Source organism: Phyllopteryx taeniolatus, chromosome 11 (assembly GCF_024500385.1).
Source record: "Phyllopteryx taeniolatus isolate TA_2022b chromosome 11, UOR_Ptae_1.2, whole genome shotgun sequence".
NCBI classification, from domain to species: domain Eukaryota; kingdom Metazoa; phylum Chordata; class Actinopteri; order Syngnathiformes; family Syngnathidae; genus Phyllopteryx; species Phyllopteryx taeniolatus.
The window spans coordinates 28,617,336-28,629,821 of record NC_084512.1 but is presented as its reverse complement, the minus strand read 5'-3'; the positions used below and the strand labels follow the sequence as shown (position 1 = coordinate 28,629,821).

Sequence of the window (12,486 nt, the reverse complement as noted above, 5' to 3'; positions counted from 1 at the left end):
TGCAGTGTCAATTTGAAATAATGTACTGTTTCTTATTAAAAGGATAGACAATCTGATCCATCAAAAAAAAAAAAAAGAATCGATAGATAAATCGTTTTTTACAAGCATCATTAGTTGCAGCCATACTGTTTAGTGTAGACTATAAAAACCCATAAAAAAAACAATTGCTTAAAAAGCAGCAATAAATGGGGGGTGCAAAATAGCAGAGGTTCACTAAATCACTTTTGTATTATTATTGAAATATTGTCAAGAGAAGAAAGAAGCACAAACACACACCAGATGCAGCAGAACCACTGAGTGCTTTTCTGTGTCAGACGTACCAGAAACAAGAACGCTGTGTGTGTGTGTGTGTGTGTGTTCCTGTCAGACGGAGTGTGCTTCATATGCTGTTGTGCTGTGAAATCCACAATTACGCTGTGTGCTGTGTTATGACAGCGCTGAGGCGTATGGTGACAGCGCTAGCCGGACACACACACACACACAGACGCACGTGCACGTTTGTGGGCAAACAGAGTGGCGAGCTCCCCTCCCCCTCTTCTTTACGCGTTTGCCAGCAGGAAACATGTCGTAATGCGGCCCTGCACTGCCGCCTTCTGGTCCGGCGCATGTACTGCGTCAGGTACTAGGGCCTCAGAATAAAAGATGATTTTTTTTTTTTTTTTCCCAATCTGATTTCAATCGATGTTTCCACTTCACTTATTCCAAAAAAAAAAAGCAAATGGCTCATTGAAATTGCCGTCCACCGGCATACATTTTTGTCATTTTTTTAATTTAAAAAGATCATCCTGATGAAATTATTTGACAAAAATCAATTAAATCTCCAAGCCTTTACCACACAAACATGCATGAGAACATGAATGCATGCATGACTAAATTAATGTATGGATGAATGAATGTGTGAGCTTAGTCGTCTTTTAACCCATTCACAGACGTGGACGTTTCGATTCGTCAACTGCATCCAACAGTTTGCCTCTGATGTACAGGCACAGCTCAATAATTTGAATATGGAGTTAATTAATAGAGTATTAATATTGTCAATATCGACAAAGATTAGGTGGTAAATCTCTGCTTGTCACGTCAATTATGAGGAAGAGAAATGCCGACACGTTGAAGTTGGACAAGTTCACACTCCAGCAGAGTACCGTAGGTATATGTATGCTGTAACCAGAGTATGTGTCACAGTAGGTAGGTGGTAGAAAGTATGTGTTGCGATCGTCACAAAAGACGGCAAAGTTCATGGAGTGAATGAAAACACTGTCAAAAAGTCGCTGATGTTCGACTCGAACCATGCGTCGACGTCGCCTTTCTTGGTTGGACAGTATATCTACAAATTAATATGTGTATTTTGCCATCAAAAGTGCTTTTTCTGTCTTGTTTTTGTTTTATAGTTTCACAAAAGCAAAAAAGAAAAATGTCAAGCAACTTGGCTGAGAATCCCAAACATAAATGAGTGAACTCCAACGCCTTTCACCAATTTACATCAAGAGACAAGGACGTCAAACACGAACGAACGCGTACGCTGACATGCATCAAAACGAGCCGTCAATCACTCGGCACATGTTTACGAGTCACGTGAGCTTGCTGCCAATCAGGATTACCGATTACGGAACATGTTTGACCACATTCACCAGTCAAAGACAACATCAGTCGCTATTCATCACTCTCACATTTACACACGCACGTATTTACCCGTCTGTCAGACGTGACCAATCGGAATTCTTGCAACAGTTTTCCGGGAAAAGACCTGTGTGTCTTCCTGAATGGATGAATGGTGCCCTGGAGGAGGTAAACATGACAATATTTCAGACGTTGCACTCAATATTTCATGTCACCTTCCATATAGCCATCGTGAAATTGCTGGATGAGCCGAGCAGGATGCATGACTTGTCTTACGTCGCCACCTAGAGGCGCGTTAGGGAATCTGTAGGCATCTGTTGATCAGTAACAGCAGCAAATCACCTTGAAGATTACTCACGAACAACAGTGGTCTCAAACGTTCTACAGCAAGTACCACCTCAAAATGATTTTTATCCCTCCACGTACCACCACAAAGGCCAACAATAATATACAGTACGGTTTTATTCCTGGAAAGCACATTTACTGGACTCAAGTTAAATACAAGTGCATAAATGTACTTGAAAACAAATGTTTACTTGAGAGGCATAAAAATGTACTGTACATGCAAAGTAAAAAAAAAAAAAAAAAAAAAGTATGTGTCTGGATTTAAGAAGAAGTTTAAATAAGCTGTTGCATAGCTACAAGCTTCATTCTATGTTTGATTGTATTTCCTGTTTTAAATGCGGTCAACTTTCATTGTGTTGATTCAGTAATTCTGCCACGTACCACTAGAGAAACCCCACGCACCATTAGTGGTACTCGTACCACATTTTGAGAAGTCCTGAACCAGAGAAGGTCATTTTGCTCGAAACAAAACACTCTTGGCTGAAACTGCCGGTCCAGCATCTGTAAGGTACGCGGCGGGCCGACCCGGCGCCGTACTGGCCCCGGGCCATCGTTGATGATGAAAACCACTTACCAGGACGTACGTGTCGTGCTTCTTCTTGTGCATGGGCGGCATGTCTGAGGACAAACACACACACACACACAGTCAACATGGACGCACACCATCACGAAGAATCACATGACCTGGAAATGTCAGGATCACAATTTAACTTAATTCATATGACAATACAGGGCTGAGCGATTCATCAATTGTATCGATTAATTTGGGTTTATCTGTCAGGATGATTTTTTTCCCCCTGCGCCTTACGTAGTTGACGTGCCTCTCAACAGTAAATATTCTCCCATTTCTGTAGTCCTCCATGTAATCAAACTATCTATATGTTGAATCAAAATCTGACATTTACAAACATCTGCTTTTACTTTGGAAAGCAATGATCAATATTTTTGCCGATTTTCTGACATGCTTGGGAGCAACCAAACCAGGAACTGAATAATTACCACTTTATGTTTGTGCATTTCCTGCGCTGTCAATTTGAAAAAAAAACCTGTTTTTTAATATAGGGATGACAATCATTTTTATCTAATCATTGAAAAAGTAATTAATAGATAAATCAACTATTAAAATAATCGTTAGTTGCGAACCTAAAACGAACTACAAAAAAAGACTTTTTAAAATGAACTATTATTTTCCATACACATTTTAACTTTAGTGGCGGCACAGTAAAAAATAAGACTTGTCAATTTGGAAGACCTTTTAAAATATAAGGGTTTTTTTAATTAGCTTGTGTACCAAATGAAGTGACCGGACAGCGTCGACCCTCACTAGTCTCACTATTTATAAAAAAAAAAAAAATAATTAAAAAAAAAAGTCAAAATGTTGTCAAGAGTTGAGCCACTTAATCAAGTTTCAAACATTGTCATTGAGTGGGAAGGAAGATTAAAAGCCAGTAAAGGAGACGCAATTAGCAATTATCATTTAGCCTGTTAGCATAACAAACCGTGTTCGATGACGTCTACCGTCACCATGTCTGGTTTGTCCAGCGGGCCCACCTTCCGCTCGGTCACGCCAGACGGAACCACGTCGGGCTTGGACCCCAACTTTCTGGGGTAAAAGTCGGCGACATTGTGGTGGTAGGGAGACAGCGCCGCGGACGTGGACATCAGCATCGAGTCCATCGCTTCCGCGTCTTCTTCTTCGTCGTCGTCGTCGTCGTCTCATTGAAAACAAGCGCCGGATTGTTATTCTGCCCCCTGCAGGTAAGTAGAAAACTACTTGTACATTCCAACAACTATTGTCAAAACGTACTCTTCCCTTACTGTTTTGACCAAGGTAAATAATTTCAGGCGGCACGGTGGTCGACTGGTTAGCACAGCTGCCTCACAGTTCGAACCCCGGCCTCGCCTGTGGGCCGTTTGCATGTTCTCCCCGCGCCTGCGTGGTTTTTCTCCGGGCACTCCGGTTTCCTCCCACATCCCCAAAAACATGCTTGGTAGGTTGACTGAAGACTCTAAATTACCCGTAGGTGTGAATGTGAGTGCGAATGGTTGTTTGTTTCTGTGTGCCCTGCGATTGGTTGGCGACCAGTTCAGGGTGTACCCCGCCTACCGCCCGAAAATTGCTGGGATAGGCTGCGGCACTCCAGCGACCCGCGTGAGGAGAAGCGCTATAGAAAATGGATGGGTGGATGGGTAGTTGTTTGAGTTACTGTAATAAATTGTTGCAATCGGTCGGTGGATTTTTGTCAATGATTCCGTTTGTCTCATATTTCGAGTACAAATTTACAACGTGGAATAATTGAAAATAAAGTGTTCATTGTAGGCAAGCTGTAAATTGGTCGCAGTTGAAAGTGTGCCGCTGTTGTATCTGCGTCTTCCAAGTCAAGTCCATCCCACCAGCGAGCGCGCCAACTCCACAGGAAGTGCTTCACTTTGAAAGCGCCACGCGAGCCGGAAGTGCAATGCTTTGTCCGCTCTGCTGACTTGACTGCCGTCTGTCGCCGTTAGTGACGTCACGAAGGCTGCCGCGGGACTCCAGCGCGTGCACGTCTGCTCGTCTTCGCACGCGCGCGCCAGGGTGGTAAGCGCGAGCACGTCTGTTTGATCGTGTCTTTTTGTTCTCTATTGACTTAATCGATCGATCGATCGACGCCAGCGAGCTTCGGTAGCTCGCCAGTTAGGCAGCTCGCGTTAGCCGCTCCCGATTGACCTGTTACGCGCGCGCTGCTTCGTGACGTCATATAAATTGGCTTGTTTAAATGACATCACGCGTATGTGACGCTGCTTCTGCCACGTTAGCTGACAGCTGGTCGGTTTTGTTTTATTAAATGCTGCTCATCTAACCGTTGTCACTGCGTTATTATTGATAGAACGAGTGAATTTCCCGTGTGGATGAACAAAGTATCTCTCCAGTCACACTGAAGCATTGCAAGCCACGTGACTGAGTGGAACGTGCGCGAATATTGTCCATAGGATTCAATGGAATGGACAATGAACATTCCGGACACGCCCACAATGGCTGAAAATCCACAAAATAGAGAAATGTGCTTGCGTGGAGTTGCGCTAGGAAAAAAGTACGTCACCGTCAAAAATGATTCCATACCGCGTCTTTTCAGTGCCGCGCGTTTTGAAAGTGCAAGGGCAAAACGCGCTTCCTTCATCCACGTTTTGGGACCCAAATCTTTCTTCGTTGAGGCAGTTTTTGCATTTTAAACAAGGCTACAAATCTCAGCAGCTGCTCGAACCATTTTGAACCATTTACAACCAAATTGTTTCACCAAACCATTCTGCTAGCTTAATGCTAAAATGTAATGCAAAAGGCCATAGACAGGCTAACAAATTAGCATTGAAGTTATGGCAATTCCCAACCTTCAATCTTCTTCTAATTACTTCCAAAAATCAATTAAGCCGCCATCTTGCTTGTCAATCATCCAGCACCCGGCAGTCATGCAGCAAAAAGTTTGTTCGGGAGGTTCCTGTTCTTTCCACGACGGGGACCGCTCGCCGTACTTCCGCAGCCCGGACGCCCTCCGCGCGTACCCGGAGTACCCGCACGAGTACGGCGGCTTCAGCATCACCGGGAAACTCCCGTCGGCCGCCGTCGCCGGCCTCCCGGCGGACCGCGGGGGGCGGAGCCCGACGGGCGCCGGGCGGGCGCCGCACGTGCGCTCGCTGAGCGACGGCAGGGAAGCCGCCCGCTTCCTGATATCCAGGAGGAGGACCCAGAGCGTGGGCGCGGGCACGCGGGCGCAGGACGAGCGGCACGCCGGCGCCGCCGCGCAGGTCGCGGCAAATGGCGGAAGAAGCGAGGTCGTGACCTCGGACGAGGCGCGAGGTCATCACCCGGCTTTCCCTCTGGACCCGATCTCCGCGTAGACCCGGACTGGAACGCAGAGGCGCTCGGTGAGTCCGTCGAAGACCCTTTTCCGCCGTGCTGTACTTTCTCCGATCGCGTGACGTCATCAAGGCCCCCTTCTCCATTCCAGCCGGCATCATCAAAGATCGTCCATCAAAGACTCATTTTCCATTCCATATGAAATAATCAAAGAGCCCTTTTTCACTGCGCTATACCGAGATGACATCATGGCATTGTCAGATTGCTTTTCACTGCATTGGACCTCCACGACATCACCAAAGACGCCTTTTCCACCACAGATGACATCAAAGACCCCTTCTCCACTACACGACCTCGTCAAAGAGCGCACTTTACTACATTTGACCTTCATGACATCATCAAAGACCCCCTTTCCGCAACACATGGCGTCATCAAAGATGCTCTATCAAAGAGACTTATTTTGCACGACTCGTGACATCGTTTTCCGCGACTCGCGACCTCATCAAAGACCCCCTTTCCGCGACACATGAAATAATCATCAAGAGCCCTTTTTCACAGCCGTCCTTTTGGCGCAGGGCGTGGCTGTTTTTCGGGCGCGGACGCCGCCCGGTCTTCCTCCGCGGCCGTCGGTCGCGGTCCGGGCGACGTCCTGCGGCGGCGGCTGGCCCGCGTCCGGACGGAGCTGGCGCGGGCCGACTCGCAGCTGCTGTGCGAGCGCGCCCGCTCGCAGCGTTTGTCCCGCCAGAGGCAGGAAGTGGCGGAGAAGGAGCGCTCGTTGAGCCGGCAGGTGGACGTCGCCGTCACGGTGATCGCCGCCCTCAAGGAGCAGATCAACGCCTCCGAAAACGAACTCGAGCGACGGGAGAGGTAAAAGAACAAAAACAAAGAAGCTTCCTTTCATTCTCTTTACAATTTGTATTATGTATAATTCATTACATTACAATCTAACAATTAATTGATCAAATAAAATGTATGTGTATGTATTATTTAACAATAATGTAGTAATTTATTCAAATTTCTTTTTATAATTTATAATGAAGTTAATTATAATTAATTTAGCAATTAGTACAAAATTGGTCAAAACAAATGTTAAAAGTGTATGCATATAGAACATAGTTTATCTGAATAATAACATAAGTCACATTTTTATTTTGTTATTTATGATTAATGGTTATATTTAATGTAGAATTTATTTAACAAATACAAATTTGTTCATGTGGATGACAAAATGTAAGACGGTTTATTTTTATATTAAAATAGATTTTATTCAAATCATTTTATTATTATTTGTATTTTAATGACAATCATTTTCCAATAATAAAATAAATACAAACATGTTAAGTGCACCTGTATAATTGTTTATTTTACGATGTTTTTACTGTATTATTTCTGATGAATCAATTAAGCAATTATTTAATGAAATCATTGAATGAAAATCCATCCATCCATTTTCCGAACATGCAAACTCCACACAGGCGGATTTGAACCCGCAACCTCACAACTGTGAGGCAAATGCGCTAACCAGTATGCGCTTCAAATGCAAACAATTTTTTCAATCAAATAAATCATCCTTGCTTTTAATGTTATATTTTGTAATTGAGTTCAGTATAATTAACCAACCGTTTGTTGAGTACATTTTTTTAAATTCAGCGTTATGGCAACTTGTTGCTTTACGTAATATTTAAAATTGGATCAGTTAATTGAATGACATGCATGAATGACAAATCAATTAAAAGAAATGGAAAAAAAAGCGATTTTAATGGAAAATTTGAGGAGAAAACGGTGAAATGACTGCAAGAGATATTGCACCCAGGTCCGTTGCCGTTGCCGATGCCGATGCCGATGCCGCGCGTGGCTGCTTCAAGAACCCCATTCAAGTGCTCCTCGTGCTTGCAGGCAGGTGCTGACCATCCAGAAGTTTCTGGAAGCGGCCGCGCGCCAGGAGACCAGCGGAAAAGTCCGAATCCAGTTCTTCATCGAGACCCTGCTCAGACGCATCGCCTTGGCCGAGACCCTCTTGGAGAACTACCAGGTCCGAACCAAAACCGGAACGGGAAGCGCACGCGCATCGAACTCGAACGCTAGAACTCGCTGTCGTGCGTCCGAGTCTCACGCGTGCGTCTTCTCTCCGCAGCCGCGCCAGACGCCGACCAACCGCAACAAACCTCACAGGATCGCCAAGAGCAGGTTGCGACACGGCACCGCAACATTTAGCAGTGGTTCTCAAACTTTGGACAACAAGTACCCCCAAAACTAAATCCTTAGCTCTCAAAGTACAAGCGTCCCGACCAACGTTCAAATCGTCGGAGGCCTCAGTGTTGGACAAGATTGTAGTCTGAAAAAGTACATCATATCATATGACTCCCTGTAAGTCACATTAGCATTACGCACAGTTTCAACGGTAATGCTGCGGTTAAATACGGGAAACTATATACAACCCCAACTCCAATCAAGTTGGGACGTTGTGTTCAACATAAATACAAACAGAAGACAATGATTTGCAAATCATCTTCGACCTATATTTCATTGAATACACTACAAAGACAAGAGATGGAATGTTCGAACTGATCAACTTGATTGTTTTTAGCAGATAATCATCAACTTGGAGTTTGATGGCTGCAACACGTTCCCAAAAAGCTGCGACAGGTGGCAAAAAAGTTGAGGAAGTTGAGGAACGCTCATCCAACACCTGTTTGGAATGAACATCCCACAGGGGAACAGGCGAATTGGGAACAGGTGGGGGCCAGGATTGCTTCCCTGAATTGCTCAGTCATTCACAAGCGAAGATGGGGCGAGGTGAACAAGTGCGTGAGAAAATAGTCCAACAGTTTAAGGACAATGTTCCTCAACGTGCACTTGCAAGGAATTGAGGGATTTCATCATCTACGGTCCATAAGATCATCAAAAGGTTCAGAGAATCTGGAGAAATCTCTGCATGGAAGCGGCGAGGCCGAAAGCCGACATGGAATGCCCGTGACCTTTGATCCCTCAGGCGGCACTGCATCAAAAACCGACATCAATGTGTACAGGATCTCACCGCGTGGGCTCAGGAACACTTCAGAAAACCAATGTCAGTCAATTCAGTTCGGCGCTACATCCGGAAGTGCAACTTGAAACTCTACTATGCAAAGCAAAAGCCATTTATCAACAACACCCAGAAACGCCGCCGGCTTCTCTGGGTCCCGAGCTCATCTAAGATGGACTGAGGCAAAGCGTTGTGTGATCCGACAAGTCCACATTTCGAATTGTTTTTGGAAATAGTGGATGTCGTGTCCTCCGGGCCAAAGGGGAAAAGAACCATCCGGACTGTTACGGACGCAAAGTTCAAAAGCCAGCATCTGTGATGGTATGGGGCAGTGTTAGTGCCAATGGCGTGGGAAACTTACACATCTGTGAAGGCACCATTCATGCTGAAAGGTACATACAGGTTTTGGAGAAACGTACGCTGCCATCCAAGCGACGTCTTTTTCATGGACGCCCCTGCTTATTTCAGCAAGACAATGCCAAACCACATTCTGCGCGTGTTACAACAGCGTGGCTTCGTAGTAAAAGAGTGCGGGTACTAGACTGGCCTGCCTGCGGTCCAGACCTGTCTCCCATTGAAAATGTGTGGCGCCTTATGAAGCGTAAAATACGACAACGGAGACCCCGGACTGTTGAACGGCTGAAGCTGTACATCGAGCAAGAATGGGAAAGAATTCCACCTCCAAAGCTTCAACAATTAGTGTCCTCAGTTCCCAAACGTTTGTTGAATGTTGTTCAAAGAAAAGGTGATGTAACACAGTGGTAAACATGAGCCCCGTCCCAGCTTTTCTGGAACGGGTTGCAACAATCAAATTCTAAGTTCATGATGATTTGCTCAAAACAATCAAGTTGATCAGTTAGGGTTGGGCATCGTTTGAATTTGAGCGATTCCGGTTCCTTATTTCGATTCCGGTTAGAAACAATTCTCGATTCCGATTCTTTTAGGGGGCTGGGTCAAAAATGTTTTGATTTAGTTATTTTTCAAATTGAACTAAAATTGTAATCATAGAAATTTCCTAAAGCAACTGAAATTTAATGAGACATTTTCCCCAGTAATGCAATGAATTACAATTAGATTTTGTAATTTCCATAAATTATGTTACGTAATCTTGTTAAATGTAATTAGTTACTCCCCAACACTGTTTGAAATGCATCACGTCAGCACACTTCCTTGACACCAATCACTATTTTCCTATTAGTCATAGCTTTGGCGCCATCTTGTGGCATCTGAAAATAATGCACAAAAACCACAACAAAGTGAATTTGTGAATAGCAAACTGTGTAACAGTGTCCTCTTGGAGACATTTCACTCTCGACGTCATTTTCCAATTGCTCCTCCAGGTCAGCGGGATGTCAGCTGTCGTCCGGTCTCCACGGCAACACGACCCCTTCGTCGGGCGACCAGCGCGACCGCGACCAGCGCGAGCGTCTGGCACACGCGTCGCGCCTCTTCTGCCGACCCGAACGCCGAGACGACATCTGGAACCAGCGGCGGCGCTCGGCGGGATATCAGGCGTAACGTCGTCACGAGGGGGCGCTCTTCAGCGCCGCTAAATCATTTCTTGGGGGCGGTGGGGGGGGGGGGGGGGGGGGCTCAAGGGCCACATTTGATTCTTAAAACAGACACATGGGCAAATGTGAATTATAATTCCAATTCAAATCATACAAGTTTAAATATTTTACATAATTTCATCAAAAACATTTCAATTTTACTAAATGACAAATGTATTTGTTTTATTAATAATTATAGGTATATAGGTAAGTTAAAAAATGTATATGTAAAATATGATATTATAATTGATTCCTCAACAAATACATTAATACAAAAATATATTTTAAATGTATAGAAAAAATGATTTCACCAATATAGTTTTATTATTTATGATAACTCAATATTTAATGATACGCAGGCCCCTCCCCTTTTGTGGCCCACAGGCCATACATTGCCTGCCCCTGATTTCATAAAGTTGTTATATTTATATATAAAAATGTCTTTGCATTCTTAATGTGATTATCATGAAGACACATCCTGTGAAATACGAATAATGGTGAAAAATCAAAATGAATACTCATGTTGCGTTTTATCAGAGCACTTACTAAAGTCCCATGTGACTTGTGATGATGTCATCATAGATGGCCATATCTAGGATGTTACGTGTTGTTTCTCGATACGCACCTTTTTTTTGTCCAGGCCACATGTAGCACAAGCTAATGCTTCTAGAACATTCAAGTGTGTATGACAGGCCGGAAAGCACGTGACAGAGAGAGACAATCAGCACTTTTCATTGCTCAAGGTCAAAGGTCACACGGAAATAGTTGTTTGTACACTCCGTCCTGTACACTTCGCGTTGACAGTCGCGCGAATCCACTTATTTATTATATTTACATATGAAACAACATGCCACCGAAAGTGTCAGTGCTGTACTCTAATAACATTAATCTAGCCACACGTGTTCCTATACAGGAGATAAAAGGGTTTAAAAACTAACCCATTTGTCCTCATGCGCTCCATGTTTAATCCAGGTTTAGTCCTAATTTAATTCTCATTTAATGTTCATGGTTTCCTCTATATATCTCAACTAGCCTAAAAATCAAGCATTACAGATTCACCTTAGGGGGATATCAAAGAAGAAAAAGAAAAACTTGCTTCCGGGTCACTTTGGTCCTCTGAGCGTCATTCCAAGTTCTGGTTTTGCGAGAGAAAACTCCCTCCAATTATGTTTTGGAATTATGTCAACTTAAAACATATTTTTTTTTTTTTTACTGTGTTGTCAACAATTGTTATGATCAATTATGCCCTCCACCAATAAAAATCGCTTTCATGCCAACATTTTTTTCACATTTTTTCTTTCATGTAACTTTTTTTGTGATCATGTCCACTTTTTTTTTTCTCTCTACCAACATTTTATTGTATTTGTAGCTTTCCTGTCAACGGCATTCATTTTGGCCTTAAACTCACATTAGGTCAGTTTTTTTTCACTTTTGTCAACAATTTTGAAATTTTTGCTTTCATTTTTCCCTTTGTTTGCTATAATACCAATATTTTCATTTACAATCATGTCAAAAATATTTCCGTCACGTCAACTTTAAAATTGTTACTGTGTCAACAATTTCACTTTCATGTCAAACTTTTTTCGCTTTCATGTCAACATCTTCAGAAATGTTTGCGATCATGTCAACAAATCATTTTAATGTAAATAAACATATGCACTTTCATGTTAATTTTAAATTGTTATAATGATGTAAAAACAATGACTTTGGTGTAAAAAAATAATAATAATTCACTATCAAAAATCCAGTCATCAAAATAATTGCTCACATAATTTTTTTGTTTTCAATATGTCAACAATTTTTCCAATTTTCGCTTTTGTGTCTTTTTTGTTTACTTGGTATGTCAATAATGTATTAATGGTCGCTATGATTCTCATACCACGAGTTGTGAAAGTGAAACAACATAAAAACAATGTGTGTAATATTTCTCTCAAATCAGACTTGACTGTGAAAAAACAAACCCAAATCACGTATTCCTTCACATTTAGCGGGTTGTCATTTTGTATGACTTGTTTGATGTGTTCGAAATGTCTTGTTTTTTGGCTACCAGTAACAGGTTCAAAGTTCAAGTGAGAAACCTCGTGCAAAACTTTTAATGCTCACTTGAAAGCCGAAAA

General features: G+C 43.1%; 2 protein-coding genes across 2 annotated transcripts in view; one reads left to right on the top strand and one right to left on the bottom strand.

The window, feature by feature from the left end:
- Window positions 1–3,677, bottom strand: part of slc30a6 (solute carrier family 30 member 6) — a 32,984-nt gene extending 29,307 nt beyond the window's left edge. Inside the window, exons 1-3 of the mRNA XM_061789993.1 lie at window positions 3,462–3,677; window positions 2,537–2,580; window positions 1,690–1,776 (exon numbers count right to left, since the gene is read on the bottom strand). Of these exons, the coding sequence (XP_061645977.1) occupies window positions 1,690–1,776; window positions 2,537–2,580; window positions 3,462–3,639 (309 nt within the window). The 5' untranslated portion in view covers window positions 3,640–3,677. The remainder of the gene's footprint in view (window positions 1–1,689; window positions 1,777–2,536; window positions 2,581–3,461) is intronic.
- A 1,580-nt stretch (window positions 3,678–5,257) lies between these two features.
- Window positions 5,258–11,646, top strand: znf365 (zinc finger protein 365). Its single transcript, XM_061790325.1, has 6 exons — window positions 5,258–5,267; window positions 5,368–5,862; window positions 6,370–6,661; window positions 7,691–7,826; window positions 7,929–7,981; window positions 10,160–11,646. The coding sequence occupies exons 1-6, from the start codon at window positions 5,258–5,260 to the stop codon at window positions 10,335–10,337; spliced, it is 1,164 nt and encodes a 387-aa protein (XP_061646309.1). The 3' UTR covers window positions 10,338–11,646.
- The last annotated feature ends 840 nt before the right edge of the window (window positions 11,647–12,486 follow it).

Coding starts and splice junctions, on each gene's coding strand:
- znf365 (XM_061790325.1), top strand. Junction 5,863..6,369: donor CTGGAACGCAGAGGCGCTCG/GTGAGTCCGTCG, acceptor CTTTTGGCGCAG/GGCGTGGCTGTTTTTCGGGC. Junction 6,662..7,690: donor GAACTCGAGCGACGGGAGAG/GTAAAAGAACAA, acceptor TCGTGCTTGCAG/GCAGGTGCTGACCATCCAGA.